This window comes from Oculina patagonica, unplaced genomic scaffold, assembly GCF_052425735.1.
Source record: "Oculina patagonica isolate OP01 unplaced genomic scaffold, crgOcupat unplaced211, whole genome shotgun sequence".
Classification (NCBI taxonomy): Eukaryota; Metazoa; Cnidaria; class Anthozoa; order Scleractinia; family Oculinidae; genus Oculina; species Oculina patagonica.
Genome location: NW_027558050.1, coordinates 1 through 13,695, shown reverse-complemented (window position 1 = coordinate 13,695; position 13,695 = coordinate 1). Strand labels below are relative to the sequence as shown.

The 13,695-nt window shown below is 38.1% G+C and overlaps 1 protein-coding gene and 1 long non-coding RNA gene across 2 annotated transcripts; both read right to left on the bottom strand.

Annotated features, from left to right (window-relative positions):
• Positions 1-1,349: 1,349 nt before the first annotated feature.
• Positions 1,350-5,545, bottom strand: LOC144640242 (uncharacterized). The gene is made up of 3 exons (XR_013568311.1): positions 4,692-5,545; positions 3,807-3,927; positions 1,350-2,213 (listed from the first exon to the last, which is right to left on the bottom strand). It is a non-coding gene; the product is annotated as an uncharacterized LOC144640242 (long non-coding RNA).
• A 1,157-nt stretch (positions 5,546-6,702) lies between these two features.
• LOC144640243 (uncharacterized) lies at positions 6,703-8,854 on the bottom strand. Its single transcript, XM_078499440.1, has 3 exons — positions 8,771-8,854; positions 7,792-7,883; positions 6,703-7,681 (listed from the first exon to the last, which is right to left on the bottom strand). Exons 2-3 carry the CDS (start codon positions 7,852-7,854, stop codon positions 6,986-6,988), a joined length of 759 nt encoding a protein of 252 aa, XP_078355566.1. The 5' UTR covers positions 7,855-7,883; positions 8,771-8,854; the 3' UTR covers positions 6,703-6,985.
• Positions 8,855-13,695: the final 4,841 nt, after the last annotated feature.

Here is a 13,695-nt window from a genome sequence, read left to right as displayed (position 1 = left end):
AATAAATAATAATTAATATTTTTCCTTATTTCTTTTTTACCGTGTCCGGGGTGGGGGGGGGGGGGTACTCCCTAAAATTTACTATGGGGGTGTGCCGTTGAGTTGCTGAGACTCTGGACCTGTTCCAGAGACAAAAGGTTCAATTTGCGACCCTGTTCCAGACAAACACTGCAAAGTAGGTACCCTGTTCCAGCAATATCCACAATGGAAATATATGAAGATAGATATAAAAACACTACCGTACATCACAAAGCTCTCACTTGACTTTCGTCTGTGGCTTGGAGATAAAGCGATGAAAGGAGCGGAGTTTCATAGCTATATACTTGATAGTGTTTAATCAGGATTCTGGGAAAACAATCAACCCTGTTCTAGAGTCAAAAGGGTGATTTGTATACCCTGTTTCAGAGTCAGAGAGACAAAAAGCATACCATGTTGAGCGGCACATACCCGTATAGCTCTTATATGGGAGTACCATCCCCCCCTCCGGGTACCGTGTACAGCAACACCAAATAAGAGAACAAACAAAATCAATCAAAATGTTATAATTCCACCGAAAGCATTATCATAAAGAAGTCTGGATGGGAAATTATGTTGCAAAACGGGCAATTATGTTACCTTCATGTAGAAAAAAAGGAGGGAGGAGTAGGGCTGCATGTCGGGGTAGATAGGCATATCACATGGCAAATAAGGCATTTTTGTTGTTGCTTTACCAGCTTTAAAAGAAAGAAAAAATCACTTTACATTTAGAGTATAAAGGAAATAACAAACATCTACATTTATAATAAGGTTGATTTTAATTTTTTTCATTCACTCATTTATTCATTTTCATTTTCACTATTTGCCGATATTTTAATTTTGAATAGAAATGGCAGAGGTTATAGCTAATGGTTTACAGCATGTTGCCCAAACCAAGCTAACTCCAAGCAAACCAGAGTGAAAGCTAACCACAAGCAAACTAGAGTGAAAGCTAACCGCAAGCAAACCAGATGAATAAAGCTAACTGCGAGCAAACAGGGGTGAACCTAACTCCGGAAACAAAGAAGTGACATTCTGTCATTCCACCGAACAGGGTCACCCCATCCCCAACCCCCCCCCCCCCAAAAAAAAAAAAAAAAAAAAAGAAAAGAAGAAGATAGCACCTTGTTCACTTTTACATGTCTTTTGACTCCCCTTCCTCTTAAGGGGTTTCACTTCACTTACAGAAAAAAAGCAAAAATTCTGGGAAGCTAGAATATTGTTTGTGAGTCTCAAACTCAGTTTTGCTATTTGATTACCCAGAAAAAAAAATAGAATCATGTCTGCTTGTGTATAAAACTATGCAAGAAAAAATATAACATCAATACTTTGACTACTCTTTTAAAAATTTGTTTGTATTATTGTCCACATCTTTATGGAGTCATGTTGCCCATTTGTCATGGAGTTCACAAAGTAAGCAAGTGAGTCACAATTTGGTTGCTACATGGTACCTTATGGATACTGCAAATTTTATCTGGCTTTAGAATATTTCACTTATTTTAAAAATATAGCTGTTCTTATAAATTGTACACAGCATACAATACATAAGAATGAAATTGGTAATGCATATTGCTTGCAATAACGGTTTTAAACTCACCTATACTTTAGAATTACAGTACCACCAGTTTCAGCATAACTAATCCAAATTCAAATAATTACATTGCTTTGTAACTCCACTGCCTCCCCCAAAGTCAACCAAAGATCTTATCATATAATTAGACAACTACATGTAAGTCCTGTGTAGTTGAGGGCTCAAAACATTTGGACACTTGCAGGTCATGTTAACTGGCCAAACAGATTTTAGCTTGGTCACATGTGGTTTCTTACCAGTCAAAACATTGAAAATAGCAATTTTAAACTACCACCATTTCTGCTGTTACTGTTTTCGCTGCATATTTTTGAAAAGATCACTTCATAATTCCCTTGTTACATCTAACAAGATGTGAAAGTGACAGGTCAATCAAGAAGTCGTTTTCTGAAGTACACTGTAAATAGGTTAACATTTAAAATCTAAATTTTGCTTATTTGCAGCTTTTCTTGATTTTAATTTACATGTAATTTACTAGTCTCTTAAAAATAGCATCATGACGACACCCAAACATCGAGCTGGATTTAATCTTTCCTGTTTTCTATTTATGTCCTTGTCTTTGTCTGTTTTTGTGTCTGTGGCACTGCAAACTCTGCAACTCATGTTAACCCTGAAAAAAGTCAAATGCCACAGATTAAATTAAAATTGATTAATTGTCATCAATATCAATAATTTATAAAACAAAACACTTAACTTGAGCTTGTTTAACTGAAGCCAAACCACTGGATGCAAAAGGATCCATTAGATATTTAACATAGATGGATCAGCACAGACTATTTTTTTTACTGATAACTGCAAAGTCAACTAAATATTTTAATAAACTCAAAGCATCACTGCAAACCCTAACACCCCCTCTTACCGGTAATTAAAAGGTTTGGCCTTTAATCAACCCCCCTCCCCCTCTCCCTCCCGCTAGCCCTTTTGGAACTTCCATTGACCTTACATGGGATGGATCTGAATATTTGGGTTTTCCTTGGTATAAGAACCTGTGAAAAATGTCTGTTTTGAAGCTATTGTTTTCCTGCTCCATGTTGTTTTGAGGCTCTTTGATGCCTTGTTTCACTGGTTCATACACTGAGGATGAGATGGCCATGGATTTCTGCCATAACCACACATTGGAATTTGTGAGGAGTTTGTGAGGGGAGGTGGCATTCAAACCATTTAACCTTCCACAGCGAGGATAAGGTATAGATATTTTCTGGTACAAGATCTAGGCATTTCATGAAAACATACTTTTAGTGAAATATTAATTATTTAAATTGTCTACTAATACATTGTAGTTGTTTTGAATGTCATTGAAGAGAGACAAACTAACTCCCGAGTTAGGATTTCGAGTTGGATTTTTGAGTTGGATTTTCGAGTTGGATTTTTGAGTTAGGATTACAAGTTGGATTTTCGAGTTGGATTTTCGAGTTGGATTTTTGAGTTAGGATTACGAGTTGGATTTTCGAGTTGGATTTCGAGTAAGGATTTCGAGTTGGATTTCGAGTTGGATTTTCGAGTTGGATTTTCGAGTTAGGATTTCGAGTTGGATTTTCGAGTTAGGATTTCGAGTTGGATTTTTTTTGACAAAGCAAAACCCATTACAATTATTGAAAGCTAACCATAAACAGGCTAACTGGAGTGCATAGTAGGCTAACCAAAGTGAATAGTAGGCTAACAGGAGTGTGTAGTAGGCTAACCGGAGTGCATAGTAAGCTAACTGGCGTGTATAGTAGGCTAACCGGAGTGCTTAGTACGGTAAGCAACTTGAAAATCCAACTCGAAATCCTAACTCGAAATCTAACTCGAAATCCAACTCCAAAATCCAACTTGAAAATCCAACTCGAAATCCTAACTTGAAATCCAACTCGAAATCTTAACTCGAAATCCAACTGGAAAATCGAACTCGTAAATCCAACTCAAAATCCTAACTCGAAATCCAACTCGAAATCCTAACTTGAAATCCAACTCGAAATCTTAACTCGAAATCCAACTGGAAAATCGAACTCGTAAATCCAACTCAAAATCCTAACTCGAAATCCAACTCGAAATCCTAACTCGGTGAATAGGCAACCTCCATTGAGGAGTTGAATAATGAATGCAAATATTTCACAAAGTAAGAAGATCAGCAGCAACCAAATGCAGATTAAAGCAGCTGGGTAAAAAAAGAACGAAACTGAATAAAAACATATTTCAATTATAACTAATATAAACTAGATACCTGATTTACTTTGCTGTTGTCCACTTTGCACAGAGCATTCTATACCAAGTTCAACAAAACTTGACTGTAGCCAGTAGGTATTCTTCATTCATTGCGGCTTAATGGCAGAATATAACACTACCTAAAAGAAGGATTGACATAATAATCTATTAAAAACCACCACACTAGCTCTAATTAATGGCCCTGTTTATAAAAAGAATTTATAAAAAATTCTGTCTTATTTAATGGATCTCATCAAATATAATAATATTAGCCTCTTTCGTTTATACACTCAGTGTAGTGACCCTTCCTTCCTACAATGGGATATTTAGCTTTTCTTCTTGGAGATTTCTTGTTAACTTACTTGTATAGAAAAAACATTGCTATTGCAAAGATACACATTCAACACTGTCATAGTGATAGTCAATGTAAGTTTGCATACACAGCTGCATACAGTGTCTAAAATGGCATGAATTACAAGTAGAGCGAACAATTGTGTTTTGTAAAATTACTAAAAATAATTAACTAAGATAGTTTTATGTGGAAATAAACTGAGTTTTTTTTTTGTTTCTGCTAAGGTGTGGTAAAAACGTGTCAACGCAAGAAATTCGCAACGAACGATCTCTTAGCGTATTCGTCCACGACCCTAAAATAGTTCGTTCAAACGAATTCCAACAGCGAGTAAATAAGAATAAATAGATGAATTAAAAAAACTAAAACACTAAGTTTAGCTGGGAGTTTAAATAAAAACATTAAGTCATTAACAGCTCATGAATTAATCGGAGGCGAAGCGGCCGCAGTTTTTCGTATTATTATCCAACCGCGTAGTACATGTGTAAGCATATAATTACAGATTTTCACAAAACACATGGACTTAGTGTATTCAGTAAAGTCAAAGTTTGTTACCTCATATTTGAAGTCGGAGAATGCTTGTCAATTCACAGCAATTCAGCAGGACAAAGCTTTCAACCAGCTCATGAATTAATCGGAGGCGAAGCGGCCGCAGTTTTTCGTATTATTATCCAACCGCGTAGTACATGTGTAAGCTATAAATTATAACTTACTCCAGCACCACCGACCTTTGAATTATCTGCGAAGGTCTATTTCAGCCTTTTCCATCCGTGTAGCTATTGACACTTCTTTTTTCCTTCACTTCAGTTAATTGCGTTTAGCTCAATTACTAGAGCTGGTCAGCCGCCGAAACGGTAGAAACTCGCTCGCTCTCCACCTGTGCCATTTTTTCGGATCTCCCCGTAAGCCCTTATCGTTTGCCATAACTTCCATGATGTGTAAAGCCTTTAGACGGGGTAGACCGAGAAATATTTACGGAGACATTTCTTTTTCCTGCTCGGTTTCTCCTTGTGCTTCGTTCAGCTTTCAAACTGACCGGGTTGTTCACTTTGTCCTTCATGTAAATCTAAATGGACTGACCATGGAAAAGTACTTGCGCCCGCGGACCAATAGCAATGCTATCACTTGGTCAGCGGTCAACTTAAAAAAACACGCGACCTTGACTAGTTCTAAACCTGAGCCCGCGATATGGTCATGTGATACTGGTCAGCGGATACGTTGTTTTGACAGCTGTCAATTGACCATAAAATGGATGTCCAATATCAAAGATCTTAGTCGATTACCTCACTCATTTCTGGTTAACGAAGGAGGCAGAAGATTGTCTCCCCTCCCCCCTCTGCTTGGGTTGCCTTGGGACTCCCCTCCCCCTCCCCGAGAGTCTGTACGCGCGCGCGGTCGGTCGGGCGTACGCACCAAATTTTTTCGGCCTCCTGGGTTTACAAAAATTCTCTCGTACCCGCATTACCCATGGTGCTCCGCTCCGCGCGCTGGCGCGCGCTGAAGAGCTCCGCTATTACAAGTATTGTACAGTAAGTAGTGTAGTATAAGTATTGTTTTGTAAGTAGTATTGTAACTAGTGTATGTTTTATTTTGTAAGTAGCGTTCTTTGTGTTGCAATAAAATAAAAATACACTCCCTGCCTCCTAACTAAGGGGTGAATGCTAGATCCAAAATAGATACTCTAATAGATCAGGTACATGTCTTTTATTCCCATCAGGAACTTGTGGTGCCAAGATTTCCACACATGGTGTAAGGCCACAAGCGATGACACAAGAACGGGGGATGCTTCCCCACCCTGATCTGTAAAGCTTTTACCTACCCCTGTTAAGAGCTAGACTCCCAGTACAGTAGACTCCCGATTTCTCGAACCCTTAGTTTCTCGAAACTCCCGATTTTCGAACCAATTTTATTTTCCCTTGGATAGTACTTCTTTGTAATTTTACCCCTGATTTTTCGAAGCAATTTTCGTTTCCCCTGGAGGTTCGAGTAATCGGTTTTCTACTGTAGTTCTTTGGTTATTCCTTGTTCACACCACCCTAATCATGTTAAGTTGACCGAAAAGCGTGTTTTTTACGTTTAATATAACTTCCATTTGCGGATTCAATTATGAGATTTTCCAATCAGGTAACCTCGTACTGTAAGCAACTTTTATAAACAAGACAATTTTAAATCGAGTTCAACTGAACAGTTGTAATATCTGTTTAAGATTTAAAGTGAACGAGTCAAAAGCAGTTGAGAACCGGAGCAAACAAGAGAAAAAAAAGATCAAACAAGTCAATGATGTAAAAATTGAGAAATACTCAATTTCCGTTACCAAGCTCGAATAATCTACCTGTCAATTTGGCTTCACAACAGAGTATAAGAGTTTTGAGGTGATGTCTAGGCATGATGTAAATTCCAAATTATAAATCGATATGTAAATAGTTTTTAAAAATTGTACATATATGTTTTGTATTTTATATTTCCGAAAGAAATGTAATTTAAAAATGTGTAGTGAAAAACACGTTTGTTACACTGAGAAGGTTTAAAGAAAATTTAATCACTCCAAAGTTTCTCGCTGTTAAAAGATATGTTTAATATTGTTTTTTTAAATCGTACACTCATTTCTAGAACCATACATTTGCGCAATTATGTTGCGAGCTTTTAAAAAATTACAAAGAACACTACACATAATGCTTTTTGTTTGAAAACAGCTTCTAAGTTACAGTTTTCCTTACTTTACTCCCTGCGGGATTAAATGTCTTTAGATTTATGCAATCAGCCAAAAATGCTATTTTTTTTATCCCAGTAACACCCACAAAAAAGTAAAACCGACACCGCGTCATCCGTATATAAAGACTTATTCACAGTCAGTCAGACATGTAGCCACCAAACCACCAATTAGTGGTCTGAGTGTCTCCCATGGTGCAACGGAATTTCTGGTTAACATTTCCGTAGAAACCAAAGTTGTCTTCACTGGGAACAGATCCAGCGTTGGGTCTGAAGGCACAGCTGCCGGGGGAATAGCTGTCGGTGTGCAGGGTGTAGGCGTTTTGTACCTGCCAGAACCTTGCTGTGGTACCACTCCCTGCTGCATGTCCACGAATATTGACGTAATCCACAGGTTTGCAATGACCATGACCAAGAAAGCTCATGATGTCAAAGTCGCTAAACTTGCCTCTGAGGTAATCTTTGTAATCAATCTTTTGTCTCATCATGTTAAAGCTGCAGGTTGCTCGCCAGTATGTGGATCGGCTGCGGAGGCTTTTCATTCGAGCCAGAGTCTGGCGGTAGATGTACCAGTTTGGGGTGTTTTGGTTAATTGGTGCGTCTTGCAAAAAAGGCTTGCTTCTAAATTGCGGCAAATCTTTATATTCTCGGTTCCAGGACATGACTAGGGTCCAGGCTGCTCCCGGCTCGGAGGCCACATCACAGTAAGCCACGTATCGCTTCTCATGATCATCAAAAAGCCAGTAGAAGCCGTTCTCGAACTTGCCATGTTGAAGGTAGTCCAAACAGGATCGAGCGATGAAACCGTTTGCTTGCAAATGGATAACATCTGCAGACTGAAATAGAAACAGAAATGGAAACATGAAATAAAATAAATTGGAGTTGCTTCAGATTTCGATAACATTTAGTTGTGTTTACGTGTTGAGATGTAGATTCAACGTCTTACCGTTGATATTTGAATCACAGCGGTCAAAGGCAGCAGAGAAAATAAATTGAAGGTCAGTTTCATCTTCGGTTCCGAGTCGTCAGCAACAAAGTCTGGGAGAAAAATTAACGGAGCAGGCGTATCAGTATAAATGGAAGAAAATAAATAATTGCGGTCTTAATCATGAGTACATGTACAAAGGGGTCTACAATTAATGTACACTTAATCGGCACAAAACAAGAAGTGAACTTAGGTGAATAATATTCGGTTGAAAAGTTTGTGTGGGCAAACGAAAAGTCAAATAACAGAAAAGCAATATAAATAACGAAGTTTACTGGTGTTAAGGCAGCTGTTTTTTTTTTTCGCAGAACTTCAGCTCTCATCTTCCTTGGCATGAAACACATTTCTGCGTTGAGAATTTGGCCACGAAATTACTCAATATATCACCAGGCAATATATGATCGTGTGGCTCACCTATAAGCTATTTTTTGTAAACATCCATACTGCCTGCAACCCGAATGCAACTCCACGCTTCTAAGCGTGTTTTAGCGGCCCTGTGTTTCGAATCAGTGACTACTGTTCAATAATGGAATGTAGGCTCAAGTGAATGATGAGTAAGGGCTAAAAAGAGTTTTTGCGTTACGAATCAATAAACTACTGTTATCATGCAAAGTCTGTTATATATATAATCTATAAGCGTAAAAGAAGCAATTCGTTAAAAATCTTGAGCGCTAAATTAGGAGCGTTGTTTGATATGATTTGGTAATTGCGTTCTTTTTACATCTTTTATTTGCAAAACATACGAGTTGCTGAAAGACTGAATGGTCGTGATGGATTTGCGAAACGTCCTGGACAGTATATAAAGAAGCACGGTGAAGAGTTCTTCAGTTGTACAGTTTGCGTGCTTAACCGTCCAGCGAAATATTAGCGAATAACTAAATAAAACTGATTTAAAATTTGGTGTTAAAATAATTTTTTCAACGTCAATTTTTCTACTTACCTTAATAGATAAGTTCACTTGTGTGGTGTAGATTAAGCCACGCATTTACTAAATAATAATCAACAGGCTGAGTATCTGATCGTGTGGACCAACTATAGGCTAATTTTTGTAAACATTCACAATGCTTTTAACACGTATAGCAAGCCTTCTGAACATGTTTTCTTTTAAAGATTAATATTAAAACAACCCTGTGGTCATTTGACATTCCGTTAAGGGTCAGCTACTTTAGATTTATTATGACTGAATAATGAGTCGAGTTTTAGTTTAACTAGAATATTTTATTTTCTTTATATATTTCCTACGCATTGAAGTGGTATTTTTGTGTTTTACATTCTATTTTTGTGGAATACGCGTAAAATAGCTAATTAAAACGAAGAAAAAAAAGCTAAGCGCATGAATCACTTAATGACTCTGATAAATTGATTGCGTATTAGACATAATTAACAAAAAAATAATTTTGAGTTTAAATCATCTGTTCTGTCATATGGACTATTTCTAAATTTATTTTCTGATCGCTTGTTTGGTGGTACTAGATCGGGAAGCAATGCCTGGACATGCCAGACTATTATTTCATGGATAGACAAATCGCGCTAATAGAAATACATTGTGTCTTGACACGCCAGTTTAATCAACGTGTCACTCTGAATAGTTATACAAAGGAACTGTATTTCGAAAGCGCATGCAAATTTGTACGGTGTTTTTCTTCTTGCATATTAGTGATTTATGGTAATGTCACAGAATTCGCTGTAAAAACTTTGCGAAAAGCATTTTCTAGTTTTCTGACCATGTTGTATGTTTTGGACATGAAAATTACCTTCGAAGAGTCTCGTAGACATTTCTGTGTATCGCAATGCGCCGGATTATATAACATAAAAATCCGTCAATAACCCCCACAAACCCTCCCCTTCGAACATAAGGCACTGTTTACACGGACCCGGTTTTATTTGTTATTTTTTTGGCGCATCGCTTTCGATGTGGTTACGCCTTTCGTTTACACGGCGCCGATCGAGACCACTTTGCCGGGTCGTTTTGAAAACGCTGTCAAAAGTGGAGCATGCATGTCAAGACAATACGGCGAAACCGCATCAGTTGAAAAAAAAAGTTGCTATAGGTGCGCGAAATTGGTTGGCTGGCGGAGAGTAAAAATGGTGAACATCGCACGGAGTTCAGCGCTTGCTTATATACTCACATTCGAAAACATTTGGAAAACGGTTAGATATATTCCGTGTAAACACTTTGAAACCGCGGACGTAGTTTTCGATGCGGTTTCGAAATCGTGAAATCGAGTCGATTGAAAACAGCGTCTGTCTAGGCGATGCCTGAGACCACCCAAAAATTTTGGACGTAAAAGGCCATACCAAATATAAGCCCTTTTTTTTTTCTTAAAGAACTGCACCTGTTTTGTACTTTATGTCACTACAATACTTTCGATGTTCATGTGATGATTGTAAAGATTGTTCTGTGTCTCCTCACATCGCCATGTTTACACAGTTTCAACGTGCATCATTGTGATGTACGCCTTAAATTTTTCAGGCGCAAAGTCTCTTCCAAATATTAGCCCGACCATTTTCGACGCGCAAAATTCCTTCACAAAAAAGCTCCTAAGCCCACCCGAAAATATTCCCACCAAAAAACTCTTTTCAATAATAAAGCAGCCAACGGCTTATTCTTCGCAGTATACTTTGCCATCCATGCCTAGACACCTTTTGTTAGTTCAAGAGGCCTAGCAGAAGTGGTCGGAAAAGCTGTCGCCATGGCTGCATGCGGGCGCTGCCACAACAAAACAAATAAAACGGTTTGAACTGAATGAACCTTCTGAATATAAGCGCATATGCTTAGACCTGCTTATTATTTATATTAAAGGTGTAAAGGACAATAGAATTTCTTTCTATTAAAACATGCCCCCTTCTGAAGACCTTGTGTCGCATTTATATCGTTACAGTATACCTAGAGAATTTTAAAGTTTATCAATACATTGGAGAGTTTGTCCATATTTCTTGCTTTAGTTTTTTCAACTATTTATAAGGCTAAAACTCATATAAAATTTAGTTACTTCAAGTCTTGTTGAAAGCTATTTTATAGTAGATTTTGTTTGTGTATTTTATATCTTCATGGTTGAAAATGTTGCCGTGTAGACTACTTTTAAGTACCCAACCAGTTTTGGAGAATAAAATCCTTTGAAAATAAGCTCACCCAAAAATAACCCACAAGAAAACCTTTTAACTAAAAAACAAACCCTGGAGCTTTTGACGGGAATTAAATGGTATTTTGATTGTTTGGTGGTTACGTTTCTGGTAGACCAAAGCGAAATCGTTGTGCATTTCAGAATACAGATAGAGATGTGCCAAGCGCTTTACAAAAAATTACACTAAGCAAGTGGCCTAAGCAACGCCGTGGGTTTTAGATTAGCCGGTATCAACGAGCCCTTAAACCAGCCGCTTTGCAGGGAAACCATGCGGTGCTGGGGACCACGGTTTTCCAACAGCATTGCAGAAGATGCATCCTCACTGGAATTGGAGCAGATTTTTTTTTGACCTCGGGAAAATGGATAACGCAGTCCTGCATGCTGCATCTCCCGGTCACTTAGTGATGCTGAAAGGAATAATATGATACGGCACCTGGTACATCCTGTGTCATGTTCCTGGAAAACTTCAATCCCCTGCTGACAAGCTATTACTTGTCCAAGCAAGAATACTTGAATAGTAAAAAAAGTTTAAGTAAAGTTTGCAATCTAGAGGTTTGTGGCCCATCAGACCGGAGCTTGTCCGAAGTTCCATAGCATCATCTCCCCCCTTGAAGGGATGCTACTAGTCCATCGCAGGCTTATCCCCAGCATGAAAAAGACCGGTACACATTTATACACTTTGGTAAAGATAGGCACTATAAGAATAAAGTGTCTTGCCCAAGAATACAAGGCAATCACCCACCCAAGGCTCGAGCCCGGACCGTTCGATCCAGTGTCCAGTTCACTTACTATCAGCTCACTAATCGCTGCGCCTACTATCACCAAAACAGTGCGGTCAACATTTTGTTACAGAATGCTAAAATTACTTTTAAAAACTTGCAGTTGTTAAACAATTGGAAATCCTCCTGTTGGTGCAAAACGTCTCCAAGGGATCCGACAGGCCCAAAAGACTGATGATGAATGTACTTGAATCCTAAAATACTCTCAAGAGTTTGGGCAAACTACAAGTCGCAGCAGGCCTTCCAATGCCTGTACCGAGAAAACAGAGCCTCATTAGTGACTCGTATCGTAATTATCAGTAAAACCCTGGCAGTAAGACTACTTGGAAATATACATATTGCATTCACCATGGACATCTTGGTAAGAGCAAGTGTTGTACATTTGCTCGTACCAAGTATCAGTATCAGTATTTAGTATCAGTATTTAGTAATATATTGGTTTAGTGATTGCTGAGAATATAATGCTGGTCTTTTTGACAATTTACTGCCAACTATGCGTTCCTCCTTACGTCAAGATACCCCAAGTATAGTTAAGGAAATAAAGGGGCTGAAAGAGCTGCTTGCAAAGGGTACTGAGGAAGACTTGTAATTGTCCTTTTCCTGCAAAAAAAGTGCCTTAATCTCATTTCCAAGCCCATTTTTTGCCCAAAGCCAAGACCCTTTTCCTTTTTTTGTTTGTGAATCCCAGTTCGAGTGACCTAAAAAGGCAAATGTCAGTTCCCGTTTAACTCCTTTAGGCCCCTATTTATAATACAAGTGGGAAGAGCGATAGCCTAGCATGGTTAGCGCGCTGGACTCCTAGTCAGGTGGTCCGAGTTTGAGCCCCGGCTTGGGACACTGATTTGTGTTATTGGGCAAGACAATATGATCTCACAATGCCCCTTTACATCAAGGTGTATTGTAGGTACAAACGAATTTAGCGCTGGGGGTACCCCTAGAGATAGGTACCGGCCGTAGTAGCCAGTAGTATTAAACGAAGCCTACCGTTACCTATATAATAACAAATTAATTTGTGTTCCCCACAAAATTTTATAATTGAGGTAAAAAGTTTCCTATACTTGCTGTGAACATAAAAAACACATATGACTTTGTGTGAACGTTGTTTTTCACATAGAGCAACACGGTTTTTGCGTCAGTTATGGTAAAACGTATTTCATTCGTCACCTCTTTGTGCTATCCAATCAGTGTTAAGTATTGCAATGTGCCATTTGTCTTGTTGGAGTCAATAAGACTGTGTTTGGAGTGTATGGTTGCATGTTTATTGAAATTCATGTGTTATCCCAGTATAAAGAAACTGTGTCTGGAAATTTGTCAGAAAAATATCGTCTAAAAAGAATAGCAAAGGCCAATTGACAGCCTGCGCCATATTGATGTTCCAAATGTTTACAGAAAGTAGCAACATCTGCTCGGCATGACCAAATAGTTTTCTGTAAATAAACACCTAGCCTTACCTTCAGATATTTTAAATTTATAATACCAATTTGTTTTTTATGTTTTACTGATTTGCTTAGCTGTGTGCGTCTTTTGCATTTGAGAAACTCAACTGTTTTCAATTTTTTTTCATTCGAAGGAGACTTTTTTAAAATACATTTATAAACAAGCGCTATAACTGAATAGCTTATTTGTGCACGAGACAAAGACAAACATTGTGATTGATTGCGAGGTTTTCCAATAAAAAATATTTAAATCAAGCAGCCTATAGCTGGCCAACAAATACTACCTCGCCAAAGTCGAGCAAACGTCTGGAGGCCATTGATTTTTTCAGGGAATGTAAGTTCAAAGTATTATTCTTACACCAGTTAATCGTTAAGTTGTTGCTTATTTTAATGTGTGCTACTGTTCTTTAGCCCAGTGTTGGTGGTAATATAAAATACGTCTTGCAAATCGAAAAACAAATTGCTTATGATCTGTACAGTTTACAGGAAATGAGTGCCGTCCATCACTTACTGAGCTGATCTTCA

Coding starts and splice junctions, on each gene's coding strand:
- LOC144640243 (XM_078499440.1), bottom strand. CDS start 7,854: ATGAAACTGACCTTCAATTTATTTTCTCTGCTGCCTTTGACCGCTGTG. Junction 7,682..7,791: donor CTGTGATTCAAATATCAACG/GTAAGACGTTGA, acceptor TTTCTATTTCAG/TCTGCAGATGTTATCCATTT.